General features: G+C 31.8%; 1 protein-coding gene across 1 annotated transcript in view; it reads right to left on the reverse strand.

Moving 5' to 3' along the window:
- LOC656793 (uncharacterized protein) overlaps positions 1-18205 on the reverse strand; it is a 132144-nt gene extending 113939 nt beyond the window's left edge. Inside the window, exons 1-2 of the mRNA XM_008201010.3 lie at positions 17907-18205; positions 1462-1794 (exon numbers count right to left, since the gene is read on the reverse strand). Coding sequence (XP_008199232.1) covers positions 1462-1569 — 108 coding nt within the window. The 5' untranslated portion in view covers positions 1570-1794; positions 17907-18205. The remainder of the gene's footprint in view (positions 1-1461; positions 1795-17906) is intronic.
- Between the last annotated feature and the right edge of the window lie 2027 nt (positions 18206-20232).

A 20232-nucleotide genomic window follows, 5' to 3' on the forward strand; every position in this document is an offset into this window, starting at 1 on the left:
TTGTAGTTTCTGAGTATTGTCTCTGTCTCTGTCAAATTTTTGAAGAAGCTTTTTACTCACTTTTCTGCATTCTTCGGCAAAGTGTAGGGCTTGTCTTGATTTGTTTTTTATATTTCCGTGATTTTTGTTGTTGTGTACTGTTTTGTTTTTAGATTTGCCACTTTCACAACATAAATTAAGGGGCACATTATGTCCAAATTTCATACGTGATTTGATGAACAAACATTTCTGAACAGTCTGTATTATCGCTAATTTCTTAAAAGATAATTAAGTTCATATCTATAGCCCATAATTTGCAATTTTGCTTAATGCTCAATTTTGTTAATATAATTTATCAACTGTGTTAATAACAATAAAGATTATTACTTAGCTCTCTAAAATTATACAGGGTGTATCAAAAATACGTATGTTAATTTTGCCAAGTAATAAAAAATTTTATGTATAACATTTTGCGAAATTGTCAATTATTATTTTCACTGTTTTCTTCCTTTCTTTTGTCCAAACGAGGCGCTCAATGTTTAATAATTAGTTTGTATTCCTAGCAACAATTTTCACTGTTGTTTTAAATTGTTCAAATTGTCCGTTTCTATAACAACGAAAATATTCGGTTTTTATTGCCCATATTTAATTACTCTCCTCTAACAATTAGATCTTATGTTTTTGAGTGTGATTAGTGATTACTGATTAGGATTACACACTAGGTTTAGCAAACATGCCATTTTAAGTGTAGTAAATGTTTCGGTTTATATGTTATTATTTTTATAAGTAACTTATAGAGTTGTAGAGAGTTTCCAGTATACATAGATTTTTTTAATCTTGACCATCTTAAAGCAGACCATCTTAAAATAATACTTAACAAAGTAAAAATTAAAAAAAAATTAAAAAACTCACTACAGATTATACCTTCCTGCAATTTTGTAATCCATCCAAGAGCAAATGCTCAGAAAATTAAAATAGCATAAAAAAATAAATCAAAGATCCTTCCAAAGAATCGCGTAATAACTGCCAAATAGTGACGTAACAAAGCAGCTAAAAATATATTTAAAATAAAAACCATTGTAATAATTTTGTTCCAACGGATCTATTTGTAAACGTGTTTAAACGCATCAAATAAATTTTCTTTTACTCTCATTAAGATTAATAAAACTCGATTTTTATTTGTTATAAATCTCACGTCTTTTCATTGAGGCCATAATTTAGCCCAAACAGAAGTATAAAACTTAAAAATATTCCGCTCGCCGTCCGTTCATTCATTATTTACTCCAGTTTTTAACAATGCCGATTATGCTTGAAGTAGGTGAAGGTTCAGCCGAATCGGAACTTTCCTCAAACATAAACAAAGAAAATGCATTATTCATCTTCGATTTTCAAAGCTCGAACACTTCTCTACAATTATTCGCATCCCGCGTAAAATCTATGATCAAATCTTCGTCGAAAAATTCCCGCGTTATTCGACCTTACCTTCGCTTGGAACGTGATTCCATGGTGGAAAGCCTCCTCGGGATGCAGCGGAATTCTCGTGTCATAATCGTCATTTTGCACTAAATCGTATTGCTTTTTCGATGGCATCGTCACCAAATCACATTTTCACGCACGCACCGATCACAAACAAACACACTTTGGCACCCGAAAATACTGTCGGATTTTGAGCACGTGTTACACTGCAGGAGCTGGAGGAGTGACTATGAAACCGCGTGGAAAACGAACCATTTGAACCATCACGTTAGTAATCGCGCCGTGATGATTTTTCTTTGTAGATTTGTCATCGTATGGGGGCCATGAATCACGCAACACCTGGAAAAGAAAGGATCCGAATAAAGCACAAGAACAAAGTGTATCAGTGATGGTACGTAGATGGAACTGTACCAGAGGTGCGAGATGCTTTAGACATTCTGATGGTAGGCTAACCTTGACCATTCTTCGACTATTTTTAGAGGACTGGAACAAGTTTACTTTTTTTAAGTTGAATGAACAGTGGGTTTATTATCGAGACCATCGAGGTTGCATCACAATTTCCTATAGATAGGGTGGTTCTAATAAAAATCTCGCAGCTGCACACTGATTAAAACACCTGGTGCAGTAAAGCTACAATTAAGTTCGGTACAAACACTGAGTCAGAGGGCAGAAAACAGAACCGTTGATGCAGAAATTCTAACCAACTCTGCGAAAAAGTATGTTTCTTACGAGTTGAACATACCTACTATTTTTCATTTGCGAGTACTTATTGAAAAACAGTAAGGAAAATTATTGTAGTGTCAGGGAAATTAGTTGGTGTGCATGCGAAATTTTAGTTTGTTAGAACAACAGAAACCCCCTACAAATTTGACTCGTAAAATAAGCAAATTATACCAGGTGGGCAACCTAATCGCGCATCTAAGAAAATCGCGATTTCTAATTAAATACAAAAATATTGCATTTTACACGCCTGTACGTACGACTGTACGTTCGAAAGGTATCTCCCCAAATTTTTTGGTAATTTTTCACTTGCAGATAAAAATAATAATTAAAAAAAGTAATTTTTGACCAAAAAGTCAAATTCTAAATTTTATACTAAACCATGCGTATTCACTTCAGATAATTGTTTACTAATTTAGCGAAGAAAAATACCAATCAGATTTTGAATTAAACGCACATTTACATTTTAACTTTAAAAATTATTTTTATTTATAAGTTGCTACTTGTGGCGTCGTAAATTTAGGCGACAATGTGAACTGTAATTGGGGTAAGATTGTAAAAGATTTCGTTGGGATATTTCAATGCAGGCATTAGTTTTATTGCAAAACTGTAAATAAGGGGCTTCAAAGAGGTAGGATACTGGTAACTGATCCCTTTGTTGGCAAATTATACTATCTTCTAATAAATCAGCGTCTAGTTTGCGTTCTGATTTTCTTGGGTGCGCGATAAAATTGCTACACCTGGTATAAAAGCTTTTAAAAAGTAATATTTTGTTATACCTGGAATTTATTACCAAATTATATACCATACAATAACTTACACAAGTGAAACTTATTCAACAGATACAACAAGAGGTATTTGTTTAGTGTTGCAAGAGCTGTTGTTTCCGCTCACTAAAGAGAAAAATATATGATCTGAACTTAACTTAGACATTTAACTTTGAAGAGCTCTATCTTGTGAAAAAAGGCTCAAATAATTTTTCGTCACAGGAACTTTTAATTCAGTTTGATTCCTTTGTCAGGACCCGCGAGATTGCCCGGTACTTTTAAATCATCCTGTATAGGTATCATAAGTCTCTGTCCAAAAGCACAATAAATACATAATATTAAACTAAACAATAATTCTGACAGAAAATGTAATCGATAGATTTTATGGAAGCAAGAATTAGAGACTGTGACATTAGCATGAAAAGTATTACGAGCATTTTGCGAAATGAGAATAAGAAAAAAGCTAAAGTGTGATATTTTTTTAATTTTCAGAAAAAATGTCTATTTTCGTAAGTATGCCACCGATATGATCCTTTTGATATTAAAACTCCTGGAAAAATTGCCATGTCGTCAACCGCTCCAGTAACTGAAATACAGGGGGACCAAACCTTATTTTTTTTTCTGAATAACTAAATAAAAAGATGAACGAATTCAAGGCAAATTATTTGTAGGAAATTATTATTTATTATCTGGGATATTGACTTTTTATTTTTCTTATTTTTTGTAGATTGTAGCTGCGTTTCTGCTGCGTATATTAAAATTATTGAGGTACATATACAGTGTTGGGCATCCGTATGGAACCAACCTTTTTGTGCCTAAACTATGTAATTTACGAAAAAACTAATTAGTTTATCGTCAACTACTTTAAAAATGCGATAATTTTTCAAGAATTTTCCAAATTCCTTTAGTTTTCGAGTTATTAATTTTTTTTAATGGAACCCTACTACGGCGATTTTTTTGGTAAAAAATATACTTAAAAAATTAGTCTAACTCAATAATGTTGTTTTGGAACCAATGGTTTCTTAAAAATAAATTATTAAAGTTACGCCCCCAGCTCTTTATGACGGTTTTCCAAATTTGACCGAAAAGGTTGTATCCATTAATGTTTTTATTCGATTAATTTGTTTCGTCAAATTTTTCGAAAATATGAACATACATAGATAAAACCACTTCAGCCAAGTTCGAAAAACCTTCGTAATAAACTCGGAACGCAACTTTAATAATTTATTTTCAGAAAACCACTGATTTAAAAATAACATTATTGAATCAAAGATAATTTGTAGAGCATAGTTTTTTACCAAAAAAATCGCCGTAGTAGGATGTCAATTAAAAAAATGTTTTATTAACTAGAAAACTAAAAGGAATTTCGAAAAAAATTATTTTTGAAAAATGATCACATCTTCAAAATACTTGATGATGTACTAATTGGTTTTTTCGTAAGGTACATAGTTTAAGCACAAAACGCTTGGTTCTACACTTTTGCTCAACGCTGTATATGTAAGTATTTGATCTAAGTATTCTAAATTAAATAAAAAATTCAATTGCTCAAAACGCCTTATATCTTTTATTATTCGGAATACAAAATCGGAAGAATTTTATTATAAAAAAACGATAATTTGAAACAAAATTTTTTAATGTAGTTTTTTGCATTTCACGCTCATACTATGAAAATTTGGGAGAACGTTAAAGCACGAAATTGGAGCGGGTTAGAAACTCTATCTTTTGCTACATAATTTTTTTCTTTTGGGCAACTAAAAGTATGTATTTTTTCACTGGCACTTAAATCTGAAACACCCTGTATACAGTTGTCCCAATATTTAAAAAAACATTAAAGATATATTTCTTTAAATAGAATTTTTTTTGTATTTCGTAGTTTGTAGCTTTTAATACTGATGATTTTGAATGTTATTTCTCCGTCTTTTTGAAGATCAGATGTAAAGACAGTTTATATGAGAAGCCAATTGTGCACAAGAAACAGTCAAACTGCTAGTTTTATTTTTTTCACCAATTTCCACCATTTTATGATTCTTGTATGTTGAGGGTATAAAAGCCCACTAATACGAAATTATCCCCAATTTTTTTAGTAGGTGTCATTCAAAAAGTTGTTGAAAAAAGTCACCTCCAATAAAATATTTTTTGTACTTGTAGTTTCTACAGAAACAACAAATTTACTGTACAAACGGTGAACATTAAATATTAACACATTTTCCGAAAACGTGAGAGAAACAGAAGCATATTTAAAACTTTCTGAAACAAAAAGCTTTACAAGGCACCGGATGTGTTAAATACAACTACATTGTTATTTAATAAGGGGGACAGTGTTGCAGAGTTAAGGAGTCTTAGGATTGATGGAAGATAGGCTTCAACTTCTTCAGCGAAGGAATACTTAGAAGGAAAACAACAACTAAATCTAATTTATAAAAATAAAACTTGGTAATCATTAAAAAGGCACGACTGTTTTCGACAGATTAAAAAGGCTGCCTTCAAGTGCACAGCAAATTATAAAAATGATTCCGGGGGCGAGAGTCTTTAAAAAACATCCAAGCAATCACGAGAATTTCCCGTTGTTTCGCGTGTTTTGTAACCAGGATTGTGTATTTTTGGAAGCGCGACTAAATCCGAATTATTGGAGCAAATGCACATTTAATCGTTCTACACCGGCAATAGGGTCGTTATAACAAGAATTTATAGGACATAAAACGCCGTTTCTATATGTCTAATTTGCGAAGGCGAATTATGTGTGATTTTGTATTTAGCGGTGTTAACATGACTAAGTTAACAACTCCGGCAAACTCTTGTCCAGAAGTAATTCCATTATTCCGGAAGTACGCCCTTTGCAGTTATCTCCCGACTTAAACTTAAATTAGTTTACAATAACCGGGTTTGGATGCGATTAATATCACGCCAAGAATGTTTCTTTGTGTTTAGCTGGGGCGCGATATTAAAAATCTTCATCTCAGTAATGAGAAATTTCCACTTTTGCCAACTCGTTGAAATGTGGCGGCGATGCAAAAACTTGCTGGCCTGCAGCTTTGCCATTTGAATATTGTAATAAAGCTTTCGTCGACATTACCACGCTTGGTTTAACAGAAAAGTCCGTCTTGAATTACATCGCACTGGGAGGATCACCATTCTCTAGTTAGACCGGCTATGTGGAGAGAAAAATTTTACGGAATATGTTAACTTTGGTTAACAATGGAAGCTTGATAGTCTATTGTTCTTTATGAAAATTAGGTTTACTGAAAATTATAAGGACTTTAGTGCATTGTAATTTAATTAATGGTGCATGGGGACGTTGAAGCAGCGTTTTACAATGATTTATTCATGTGGAGTGCGTGCCTATAGCCTGTAATGAGGTGGAGGAAAGACTGTTGACGCTGGTTCAAAATGTTAATTCCTGAATTAAGAAGAGTGCGATGACCGCAGACGTTATCGAAATAGGAGGTTGGTAATACTTGTTTGTTCTTAAATATTTTTACATTCGAGCAAACACTTGTAAATACTACAATGTTTCGAAATTACAAAGTTTCCTACAGTCTTTTTCCATTTCATTCACAAAAAGACATACATACATAACAATAAATTGTAATAAACGAATAGCTAACAAAAGAAATCTGTTATTAGTTCATGCCTCACTTGTTCTTTAACAGATTATACCTTAGAATTAAGTGAAGTTTAATTAACTAAATGCGTTTCTTATTCCTTGAGGGAAAGCAATTAATTGGATTGCAAGAATGATTCCGTCCACTCTTAGTCAAAATCTGCAGCCTACCTCAATAAAAAATACAATTTTATATTATTTTTTAAGAAAAATTGTGAAAACATTGTCGATCTACGCCTTTTTCAACTGTATTTCAGAAAAAGTCAACTGTAATTCAGTGTAGTAAATTTCATTTAAAAAAACATTACTTGTAACTCAAATTAGTATTTCAGAAAATGTTAATCGAATTTCAGATTAGTAACTTAGATTTGTGAAAACATTTTTAAAAATTCAGAATTTGTAAATTGTATTTCAGAAAAGATCAGATGTAAATCAGTGTACCAATATTTAATAAAACACCATAATGTACAGGGTGTCCCAGCGTGTTGGTAAAGTCCATTAGTTACCTCTAAATGTTAGAAAAGTAATAACTTTTTCTTCCTAAGTCACAGCTACTGATCCCCTGTCTCACCTAAAATTATTTTTAAATGTTTCGGAAATGAACTACAATACAAACCTACGTTTTTTAAATGGAACACCCTCCATTTTTTGCACGTTTAGATGTAGTTTTTAAAACTAATGATTTTGACCTTAATTTTTATTGGTTGATTTTGCTTAGTTTCTGAAATATTTTAATTTTTTTAACAAAAATAAGCTCTTTTTAAAAATGTGTAACTCAGTAACTGAGACACCTAGAAAAGTCGGACTTTCACTACTTTAAAGAGCAGAGCTCAAACTTGAATCTTGTATCAATTAATTGGCGCATGGCAATGAGGAACGTAAATAATTTAAGAAGTTTGTTAAAAGTTGACTAACTTGAAAAAGTTATTTTCATTGCTCCTCAAAGATTATTAAATTGTCTAAATAAAAACATTTTCACGTTTCAAATGCCTAAAGATAATAATTAAAAAAATATTTTAGTTTATATCTTATATTTTAGCAAATCATTTGATGGAGTTTATACGGGAATTTAAAAATTTGCCATAAATCTTAAAATTTTAATTATTTTACTGAAAAAAGTGACGACTAATGGCATAAGGGAAATATTAAAGTTATTATTACCTGAAATTTTCACTTTTCGAATACTGAAACATATTAAATAAAAATAAAGTTTAATATAAACTAAACTAAATAAAGTTAAATATCTTTTAAGTAATCATCAAGAGACACTCAACTATTATTATTTTTTAGTTCTAAAAAACTTTTAGAAGCAAAAATAAAAGTAGGGTGTTCCATTTAAAATTTTTAAGTTATTTAACTTTTAACAAACCTCTCAACTTTTTATTTTCTGGATCAAATTGACCTAACAAAAAATACATTTGAACATTCTACTTTAAAGTGGTAAAAGTCCAACTTTTCAAGAGGTCTTGTTTCTTGAGTAATGAATTTTAAAATGAGCGTGTTTTCGTTAAAGAAATTAAAATAATTCAAAAACCAAGCAAAATCGACCAATAAAAGTTTAAGTCAAAATGGTTAGTTGTAAAAGCTACATCAAAAAATGCAAAAAAATTAGGGTGTTCCATTAAAAAAAAGATGTTTGTATTATAGCTCATTTTAGAAACATCCCTGTAAATTTGAAAATAACCCTGTATACAGAGCGATATCAAAATGTAAGACGTTGGTAAATATTTTTCATTTTAAACTAGGTAATCTAAGTAAAGAAACACAGCGATAATCAAGAACATAGCTTTGATTTTCTGTGGTATTTTGTAATTTTAAACCCAAAATAATTAAAAAAAAATTATTTCTCAATTTCAATTTACGCAATCCGAGTTACAACTTACGATTCTGAATTACATTTAATGCTTTCTGAAATTCAGTTCACAATTACAACTAATATTTTCTGAAATAAACTTTACCGTTTCCGAAATACGGTTGAAAAAGATGTAGTAAAATAAAACTGAAACAAAATTAATTAATAAGAACGTTGCAACAAACAAAGAATTTGAATTTTCATCGAGTTTTGTTAAATTAGAAACAATGAAAATATCCTCCAGATTTAATTAAATCAACGTTCATCAGGTAAAGAAAAAACTTTCCATCTCAGAATAGTAAATTGAAAAACAAGTTTTATAAGGCGCCAAAACCTTTATAAAACGAGTATATTATGCTATTTTTTATACTTTCTATCCCTTTTTTTCTTATTTTAATAAAAAATTTTTTTTCGTCAAGGAAATTTTTTGGCGGTTGGTAACGGTAATAAATAATAAATAAAGCAGAAATAATGATTAAATCGATCGTACGTGTATTCCACGCATTATCGAGCAAACTCTTGAAAACTAAACATCCCAAAGTTCATTAAAGTACACTGTACTTTAATGAGCCACAAACGACTCCTACTGATAGACGTTAACAAACGTATTATAAACGCAAAATATAAAAACAACATTATTAAATTAAGAGACACATAATCTTTTACCAAAAAAATGCCATAGTAGAGTGCCATAAAAAAAATTTTTTAATAACTCGAAATTTAGAAGGTATTTCGAAAAAAATATTCCCTAAAAATTATCACATTTTAAAGTAGTTATACTAATAATAATGTACTAAATATAATGTACTAATTCATTTTTTCGTAAGGTATATAGTTTAGGCACAAAATGCTTGATACGACTGTACACTCTTTAATGATCCATAAACGACTTCTACTGATTGACGTTAATAAACGAATTATAAACGCAAAGTATAAAAACATCATTTAATTTCTTGTAACACTTTTTGGACTTTAGCTGTTCAATTCCAAATGGATTTTTCTTAACAAAAATAATTGTTAACTTTGTTGTATTCTTCATGGAGTTAAAAACTCCAGTATTGTCTTACGCGTTTCCAGTTTAGATAAAATTATTATTTATGGCTCTAATTTCTGGTACATTTTAAATAAAATAAGAATTTTAGTATGCATTTCCCTCGCAAGTAAAGGCGCTTTATTAAATCAAGATGAGGAATCTCTGGAGAGAGGTAACATATTTCTCATACTTTCCCGGCATCGTAAACGAGAATTTTCTCAAATTTCCCTGAAACCATTTTTCAGTAATAAACCAAATCTTTCATTATCTCATTTATGCCAACAAGAATTTGAAACTTTTATTTCATTTCAAGGGAGACACATTCATTCGTCCGAGCATTTTAAAAACTATAAAAAATCACTTTGACCTAGGTATAGTACACAGATAAATGTCGGTAGTAAAACCCGGTGCCAATTATGCCAACGTAGCGAAAAATCACGCGATATGACCGAATCAAATGACATTTTTTCAAATCGTAAAGCACAAAGAGTCACTGTGATCCCTCCGTTGTAAAAACCGAAATCGCATTTCCGGTCGCTAAACGTTCTAAAAGCGAAAAATTCGCGCCGCTCGTTTTGAATTTTCCACAGCATCGGAGCTAATGGTTTCGTTCGGATCTCGGCGTTTGGTAAATAATAGTATTGCGGCGCATCCACGAGCTCTTGCAAGCCTAATTGCAGCCTTTTGATTATAGTTCCGAGACGGTTCATGGCCGAGTTCAATCGAGAGCGAGATTTCCCAAGAGTTGGTGGAGGATAGTATTGCATTTTTATTGTAGGAAGTCCGAATTAAAAATACACGGCCGCTGCTTTTTCTAGCGCAGTGGAGGTCGTAAATCCGAGCCTTTTCTAAAATTAGGCCTTTAATTATCGGGATAGTGTTGCCAAAACAAACGGGAGAAAGTCGCGATTCCCAGATCGATGGAAGGCGTCATAAATTGGGCCAAACTTCGCTCCGATGAATGCCCACTGAACCCCGACTCCTTATGATAATACGCGCGTTTGGGATTTAACGCCCTATTCGGGCGCTATTTTTGCTCAATCGGGCTCTGGCTGAACCAAATGATGAATTTCACAGCTCGAGGATCACGATGTTCCCCGAAATTGTATTTACCCGCAATTACTCGCGACGCTAAATCCAATCTCTTATCTTTTCGCAATTTCCACAAAAGGGGACAAATATTTACATATCGTTATTCTGAAAGAAATTCGGATAAATCGCGACTGAAATAATTCCCGAGTTTGGCGAGAGGCGAGTTAATTAAACAGCAAGTTCAGGATGATCGATTAGTTGACATGACAGAGGTTTGGAAAGGGAAATATGCTTGTTTACTTAACTATCCGAAATTATTACATGCAAGTATGCAAACTCCGCTAAGAAAATAAACCAGTTAATATTCCTCCTTTGCTGATATTTATGTAGCTGTAATAAAACGTCATATATCTTGAAGAGGGCTACAAAGCCATTAATAATAGAACGCCCACGTACGCACTAAAATACAACTTTAGACTTAGCTATCTGCGTTATTGCAGCAATGGATTTTACAGGTGCAGCCGAAGAGTTTTTCGGACATTCCCCGCCATAAATCCAGCTTTGCTGTTATTCCCTGGCACTTGGTATGACTGCTTATACAGGGGGTGTTCGCGAAGTTGAGGCGGTCCTTTTAACACGAGATACAATGCATTATTCTTAACATGGGCCGGTTTATAGAACGCTTAGTTAAAATTTAATTCGTTGTTAAAAGTTAGACCAATCACATTTGTTCAATTTAGTCACGTGATCAGTTAATCACGCATTTAATTGCGAATTAATTTAATGACGCTTCTATAAAATCGTCTAAGGTCTAAGTGCATTTTAAGTAAGTCGAATTATAAGGTGATATTTTATCTGTTAGTTAATTTCGTCGTCCGCGAAATTTCCGTCAATTAATGACAATAGTTTGCAAATACGTGAAAATGTAGCGAATTATCTTTTTGTTTTGCTATCAAGAGTAAAATATTTTAACAAAATTAAAATTAGTGAGTTCTTAAATAAACCTACAGTCAATTTTATTTAAAAAAAATTTTTACTGCAGGGATAACTAAAGCCAGAAATAGAGCCAAATGTGTAAGCTTTCCTGTTTAGATATGATAATGTACAAACACAAAATCTGATGCAAACGTAATAATTTTTCAGATCAAAAAATTCTACTACACCAACCCATGATTTCAATTAAAAAAAGGAAAAAGCCCTTTCGATTTCGAAGACAAAAAGCAAGGTCCAACAATAATTAATTTTCTTGGACCATCTATACATCAAAACAATTTAAAATTCAAAATTGGAATTGGGCAAACTACGAGAATAAGCCAACAAATTTAAATCAGTCTGCTAATCCAAAATTATTTGGCAAAAAATTAATGAAAGTAATGAAAGTACTAATTTATCTGAAAGTTGATACTCAAACATAATCAGTTGAGTTCTGTTTAACGAAAATATTTTGAAGATGGCAGCACTTCCGATTATACCTTTCTTATTTTAAATGAAAAGCTGTGTTTCACTTCGTTTTTGAACTAGTTAAGTTCTTTTAAGGGAGTTTTTATCAGCTTTTCCTATACCTAAGTTTAACCGTTTTTGAGATATTTAGGATCTCAGTTTTAGAAATTTCAAAATTATATTTAGAGAATTAAAAAAGAAAGCCAATATATGTTCTTCAGTGTGTTCAAAATTGAAAATGAAGTTCATAAAACCAAAAATTTTAAAGTTAAGTTAACTTAATTTTTTCAAATAGGATGTGCCAATTTTTATTTTACTAGTGATACTAAATTGAACTTAAACGATAAGCTCTGTTCAAAGGAAAGATCTAGACTTCCTCTTTCAAATGAGCCGAAGAATATTTTAAAAGTTTTAAAAATGGTAGAGTTATCGATTTTTGAATTGAAAGGTGCAAAACCAAAAAAAAATTTAAACCATAAATATTTTGTAAACGGCTGAATTTAAGTATAGGGAAAGCTTATAAAAACTACCTTAAAATAACTGTAGTAATTCAAAAAAGCATTACAAAATATAGCTTTCCGTTTAAGTTCCGGAAGTTGATACGACTTCCGATATAACCAGAAGTGCTGCCATCTTAAAAATATTTTCATTGAGCAGGACCTAAAAGATTATGGTTGTACACAAATTTTCAGATGACTATCATTATTAGAACTCCCAATACTTCTCATGTGGGGTTTAAACGGAAGCCTGTAGAAGACTCCTAGAAGTTCAAAGTAGTATTCTGAAGTTACAACTTTAAAAACGCAATTATTTACAATTCTTGAAAAAACTTAAAAGATGTGGAATTAAAAAGTCAGTTCAGTGCTGCTATAGCCGTTTTTTAGTTAATTGATATATTTTGCTATTGTATTCTAAAATGTAATTTAATAAAAAAATTAAAGTTTCAGAACTTATCAAGATAATTATTACTTCGAAAATCAATAATTTTTTTGTTATATGGCTGAAATTTGACAATTTTCTGTTTACTTATCTTATCTTCATCACCCATGCTATCATCCAATCCAAATTTTCCTTCCGCCTTCGTCTCTATTTTTGACAATATTGTTACAGAATAGCTGCCGCAACAATTATTACCAAAGTATTCTCAATTTTTAAGCGACAGCAAGGACCAAAAATCTTTTTAATATACCGAAGGTGTGTATTGAATTTTAATCCACTGAAAATTAATTTTTTCATCATATAAGTCAAGAATAAAATAATTGCTCATCGATCCGTTTACAAACAGTGCTTTTAAATTTCTTTTTTAGCGTTAAGCGCTATTTAAGTGGTACCCAAGGTACGGTTTAGTGTAAGCCAAGCTTTATACAATTTTAAGTTAAGCCATACCGGTGCAGTTAGGCCTTAATAAAATGTTTTTCATAACGGAGATAATTTTTACGTTTTCTAAAATTTTAAGTCCGGTCCTGTCCAACTATCGTTTTGAGACGAGCGCTTCAAAGTAATCTACCTCATTACTGTGGATACCAGATTTTCAGTAATGTTACTTTCATAATTTTTTCATACTTTAATAAGTACTCTCTGAAGGCCGCAGCTGCAATCTGATAGCATTGCCCATACAATTGCATGAAATCTGTAAGATTGTTATTGTAATAGTGAGCTTGTCCAACTAATTAGTTGACCATTGTAACAATTTTTGTTGATTACGCCAATGGTCCTTTGATCGTTTTTTGATCTAAACAGGGTTGGTTTCCAAAATTAAAAAAAAAGTTATTGTACCTTTATTATCACCAACATTTAACTAAGGTGTTTTAGGCTAAAACTCTTAAGAACAATGCATGCTAGCACCTCTTAAAAAGAACGCCTTAACTTCGCGAACACACTGTATTCATTAATCCCTAATTTCGAAGCTTCTTCTAGATTTGAGGGAAGCTTCATCCCAGCTCCACTCGAGCCGCTCCCATCGTCCTTTCAAATCCTGGAGGTGTATAAAACCTCCATACGTTATTATTACTCAACAAGTGGGAGATTGCACCTCTGCAGCAAGTGAACTTATCCGTGGTGGTTTTCAAGGCTTCGTAAAGCGCCTGCAGCAAGATAGCGACCGCACTGCAATTCATGTTTCGTTTTATTTTTTCCTCGGACATTCCTCTTTCTTGTCAAGGTTTAGGCGCATTGCACCTGTTTTCCACGTACGTACTCGTTCAAGGAATGTTACGTCAGATGACTCTCCGAAACTGATTCGATCATTACAATTAAAATGATTGATGGCTAGGAAGTTGGAGACAAGACCAGGTCGCTGCTGTTATTTTAATTTAACGGCTTTATGCAGCCACTTGCATGCTCGAGAGCATGCAGAACATTGCACCCAGATGCCGTGCTTTCAGAACCAAAACACGCACAAGTGACATTTTTGCAGACGGGAGTTCAGAAGCGCTGCTCGACATTTTACAGAAAATCAACGATTCTCCGCGAACAGCATAATCCGAGGATATTTCTAACAGTAATGAATGAGCTATTAGGCTATTACACAGCGAGTTCTTTGTTATTGAAGAATAACGATCAAATTCACCAGTAATGTGCTGAATATATTGGATTAATTCAGTAATAGGCTGAGTCATGCACAGTCGAGTGCACATAAACTTGGCACATGTACATAAGTGCAATTGTGTAATTTGCATCTTGAATCATTTTTTAACTATGAAACTTCAACTTCAACTAAAACAGACCATAAGTTACCACTACTGTTGGTTGTGTTTCTATATGATTGCTATAGGAATAGGCACTTTAATTCTTTTTATCGATCATATGTCAGTTAAAACCAGACTTTGGCAGTCAGGTATACTTTTTCATATTAGTGTGCATCAATGGTGTGCATCGAAGCTGGCCTCGAAAGGGATGATTTTAAGGTAGCAACCATGCAAAAGTTCAAATGATCCTAACAACAATCGTCCTTAAAATTAATTCACTGAAATAAACGTGTGTACAGTCACAGTCGAAAAGATTGACACCCCTCTATCACCGTATAGAAAAGACTCAGACTACCTAAAACTTTTTAGGTCATATACTTCAATAAATGGGTTGTTTTACAAACTATCCTCTTAGTTTACTAAATATGCAGCTAGCTTATAAACTAGCCATATTTACATATTAACCGTAACATATGAAAAAGATTTGTGGCAATAGTTTTGATTTTTAGGGGTGTGATTCCTTTTGATCGTGACTGTTCCCTAGTTTCTGAGGTAGCAGAAAATTCATTAGAATCATTAAAATTAACGACGTATACTTAATTAATACTTAATTAATATCATGTGGCAACTATAAAGATTGTTATAATTACTGATGTCATTAAATTTGTTTTAAATAAAATACATCACAGTTTTTGTATGAATTGGACATTAAATTAAAGCTGCATTTAGACTTCCCCAATGTAGTTGATGCACATTATAAAAAGAGCATAAGTAAGCAGATTGCGAGTTATATGAAAATACCAATAACTGCTATATGTTTTATTGTAAATTGCAATTAAAGAAAACTGAATTAAAAATCACTTTAAAAATATTTTTTGTACAAATTTTAAGGTCGTTATTTTTTGAAATTAAATTGTACGGACATTTGATGGTATATTCCTCACACCAGCAATGAGTAAACCCTTTATTATGAACTGTTATAACTTATAACTAAAATGTGGACTTTTTAGCACAAAAATGACGGAAATAAGCGCTAAAATAAGCAAAAGATGCATAAAAATACACAAAAACTAAAAATATGCCTAAAGTTATACTTAAAATTTTTAGCAAGAAATCTTCAGCGCTATTTAAAATAAAATTTATTTATCAAATGTTTAACAAAAACAAACCATTATGAAAAAACTAAATAGTATATGAAGTAATTTAAAAAAAATCAAAAATACAGGGTGTATCAGAAATATGCGTGTTAATTTTAACAAGTAATAAAAATCATTAAATACAACAACTTTTCTATATAACGTTTTGCAAAATTCTTTTCATAATTTTCACTGTTTTCCTCATTGCTTTTGTGCAAACGAGCTGGTCGCTGTTTAATAACTAGTTTGTATTCATAGCAACAATTTTCATTGTTGTTTTAAATTGTTTAAATTGTTCGTTTCTATCACAACGAAAATAGTTCGACTCTTTTACTTTTGTACCCATAAGCGGGTACACATTTCCGTATGTTATCTTTTTCCAAATTTTAAGTCAATTTGCGGTGTTTTTATTTAAAAATCACAAATAGAAAAGATGTTTTTTTTGTTGAGCTCTGTTATCTGTTAAAATTAAGATACGTATTTCTGATACACCCTGTATATTTTTTAAATACCTACTATTTACGTAAGTATTTATTTTTGGAGTTAGTTATTAAAACATTTTTTTTAATGTTACCTTACTACGGCAATTTTTTTCGGTAAAAGATTTTGCTCTAGAAATGACTCCTAATTCAAAAATATTGTTTTTTCAATTAAATTATTAAATTTGCGTTCCAAACTCATTACTTAAATTTTCGGAAATTGGACGAATTTCATTCGTCAATTTTTTTAAAACTATTAGAAAATACTGTGTATTAAAGCTAAAAAAACTTCAAAAACTTGAAAATTATGAAAATTAGCATAAAAATAGCACGAAAAAGTTCTTTAGTATAAAAACGCCAAATTAACAAATAAGCATTAAAAAATTGGTGAATTTGAACAGAAATGCGTACGTCGACATAAAAATGTACGCTGCTTATTAAAATGATGGATTAGCAAAATGCTAGGAAACGGAACTCTGGTTATAACTTTTCAATCAAGCTTTGAAACAATTTTAGGGTAACAATAAAACTTGATTAACCCTATAATTTATTGAAATGTAGAAATAGTTATTATATGTTGAAGTTATCCGTATTATTCTTATCTTTATTAGTGTGTATAGTGTTATGTGATAGCGTAACATAAGGTGGCTACTGTACGAAGGAATAAAGCAAAAGAAGTTTCATGTTACAAACTTGATGCTAGATAAATTATAAGTCTGTTGAACGTTGTTATGCAAAGAAAATTCTATTTATGAAAAGTTCACCAAGAGGCTTTGTCCATTATTCGCAATCGAAATCCAAAGACGTTACGAGTATATTCGTCAAGCAGAAAATGTTACCAATGTTTCACCTGAAATAAACTTTTGTAAATTATTGAATTGAAAGCCTCATATTTTCTTAACTTTCCTGGAACATGACGCTCGCCCTTTTTGCGATTTGTTATTAAAAGCCAAACCAATTACCTGATATTCACATTCTCAACCAACATGATTCGTCGAAATAATCAACATAAGAACACATTTTGCTTATGAGATTGTTACCACCTTCATTATCCTTTGAATATTAATTACAAATCTATTGAATTCTGTTCTGTGTAGCAGGAATTTCAAAAGTATTCTTCTACCAACAATCTGCGTTTTATTAGCCATTAAAATAGCTGTGCCATGTTAACTTTTGTAAGTTTATTGCTCCCGTATTAGATCAATTCTATTGTATAAAAAATCGGATGACCTTAAACCTGTTGAGATAACAGATGCGTTTTTTCTAACAAGTTTCTGCTAATTATTTAAAATGCAGTTTCAGGTTATTGACTCTCCTTTATTGAACGTGGAGATAAAATATTAAAGCAATTTGGCCTTCAATGAAAACATACGTATACTCATAATAAGAAGTTATTTTATTTGACTACGAACAGTATGCATAATGCATATTTAATGATCACACAGGATATTCATTGTTATTTCCGTAGTTCGAAAGAGCAACGTCTGAGTGTTAATGAAACTGAAATGAAAATCAAAAAAGAGTTTTAGGAAAATGCTTAATTAGTAGTTCACCAGATACTGTCCCTGGTATCTTAAGAAGTATGTTCGAAAGGTCTCGTCACTTATGTCAAACTAGTAGCAAAACAATTTGTGGTTGCAGCTGCACGTGTGATGAAAAGTGTCGCTGCGATCACAAAAACAATAAACTAATAAAGACAATTACCTCAATAAAGAAGTCGGCAATAAACTGATCAATCCAATTGTTACTAATTCGAAGCACTCATCACTTTCAATTGCGGCGACAACACAATCAAATTGTCATTTTTGCACTTGAGCAAAAAGAATTTCGCACCATCATCAGAACTTATGAGAATTGGAAAAGGTGAAATAAAACAAGAATTTTGGGTTTGTAAGCTTTGTTGTATTGTTTCACGTGTGACGAAATGGAAGAACACGCGCTCGACGACCGGCGTTGTACGACAACAGCCCCCAACGATGCAAGTCGTCCGACTCAGCGAGAAGCGGTTATAGACCATTCAAATTGTTGAGTTCAAACAGGTTTTATTCGATTTTGCCGCAAAAGGTTAGGTTTGCGCCATCTATCGACCGGTAGCCAAAACCCTGCATAGTCTTAAGGAGGGATTTCAGGTACGTGAAGCGTTCTCACACGCAGATGGCACCAAAACAAATATTGATTAGTTTTTAATTTATTTTCTGCTTTTTATTCCACAACGAAGAAAGTGCGAAGTGGGAACGGTCAATTGGCGCTTATAAATGAGCTCTAAAGCAGCCAGACTTGGTCTACAGGGAAGTGTGTGTCACTTATTGCAAAATCAATTAGCAACTAACTAATGTTAACAAGAAGAAACTAGACTGACCACAATCTTCGGTTTATCATGATATGACTTTGAACTTTATTGTTACTACTCGTATTTGAATAAGTGTTTTAAAGTATAATTATTAATTTATATATTTGCGTCATTATGCCTTATTTTATGCCTTCGTAGATAATACAATTGTCGTCGCTGATAATTAAAAACTGCTAATCAAGTACGTACCTACGTCAAAAAATAGGTTATGTATTAAAAAACAGTTATTATACCTAACGAGTCTGGAAAGTGCAATTTCCCACAAGAGTACTTTGTTTGCTGCTCGAGCGCAGCGAGTGCTGCATTATGTGCGAATGTGGGAAATTGCTTTCCAAACAAGTTGGGTACAATATTTTTTGTAACAAATCTCTTAAAAATTTAAAAATTAATATTTTTTATAATTAAGTTTTTTTTGATAAGAGATTGGTAACAGGTCAAACAATCAAAATTTGGTATGAACTGTCACTTATCATAAAAAGTATCGTGTATCTGTGTATAGTAATATAAATTGTGTTCAAAAATGGTTGTTCATCAAGTCGACTATAGAATGTACCGCTTTGTCCAAATGATTATTGTAGTTACAGAACTGTCATCTCTGTCAAACATTGAATTAATTTTTTACTTATTTTTTACATTTTAAGGCAAAGTTGTTTGTTATAATTTGTGTTTTATATTTCTGTAATTTTTGTTGTTGTGTATTCTCTAGTCTTTAGATTCGAAGCCTTTTTACATTATTTTGAAAGATCTGTCACTTTGACGGCATTCACAATTTAAACTAAGCGGCACATTACATTCAAATTTCATAGGTGACTTGATGAACGACTATTTTTGAACACATTGTAAGTTGTAAAAAAAGAAACCCTTGATTATTTTCAAGGGTTATAGGAACTTCTTTGTTTTTAAAGTACTTTCTGGTCAAATAACCATTCTCAAAAGAATCTCTGTTTAAATTGTGTTATTCAGTCTTTCCAGTTTAGGAATAGAATAGTTTCAAGTAGGGGTGAGCTGTTGTAGCCGTCGTATAGGTTTTAAAAAATTAAGGTACTCATGGTACTCGTATCATGGTGACATTTGAAAATCTTTCAAGACTAACAGAATAGACAAAAAAATCTATTATTACCCAGTTATGTAAATTTAATCTCCACGTCCAATTACGTCGCTAATAAGGAAAAAATTTACTCACATCCACCTTCATTTAGTCGATTCGTTAAATTAGCCGTGCAAGGGCAAGGTGAGACAAAGAGAAATATGTAGACGTAAAAGACCAACCAAAATAATTATCGAAAATGTTGAGGTTTAATTCAAGGAGTCACTTTTTAATTGTTCGAAATTCTTTTTAATTACAATATTAAAATTCACTGATTCAGGTTTTGGTACGTCAGGGTTGTTATGACGTCATAACCAATTATTTATTGTACCAGGTGAAGCACAAAAAAATAGGAACCGAATTGCCGTTTCAAGGCTGAATGGTGTTAATGTATGCGTGGTATGTTTTCGGTTAACCGGATTAAATAAATTATCGACATTTTAAGCCTTACCTTTTGTTACAATAGGATTTTGTAAGATTAAAACGTAATTATACAAGGTTTCGGTATAATCAAGCAACAGGTGGGCGGACCCATTCATTGAATTTTATTAAAAAGACTCCTTTTCTGATTATATACCAAATAAATAAATCTT

Source organism: Tribolium castaneum, chromosome 1, assembly GCF_031307605.1.
Source record: "Tribolium castaneum strain GA2 chromosome 1, icTriCast1.1, whole genome shotgun sequence".
NCBI classification, from domain to species: Eukaryota; Metazoa; Arthropoda; class Insecta; order Coleoptera; family Tenebrionidae; genus Tribolium; species Tribolium castaneum.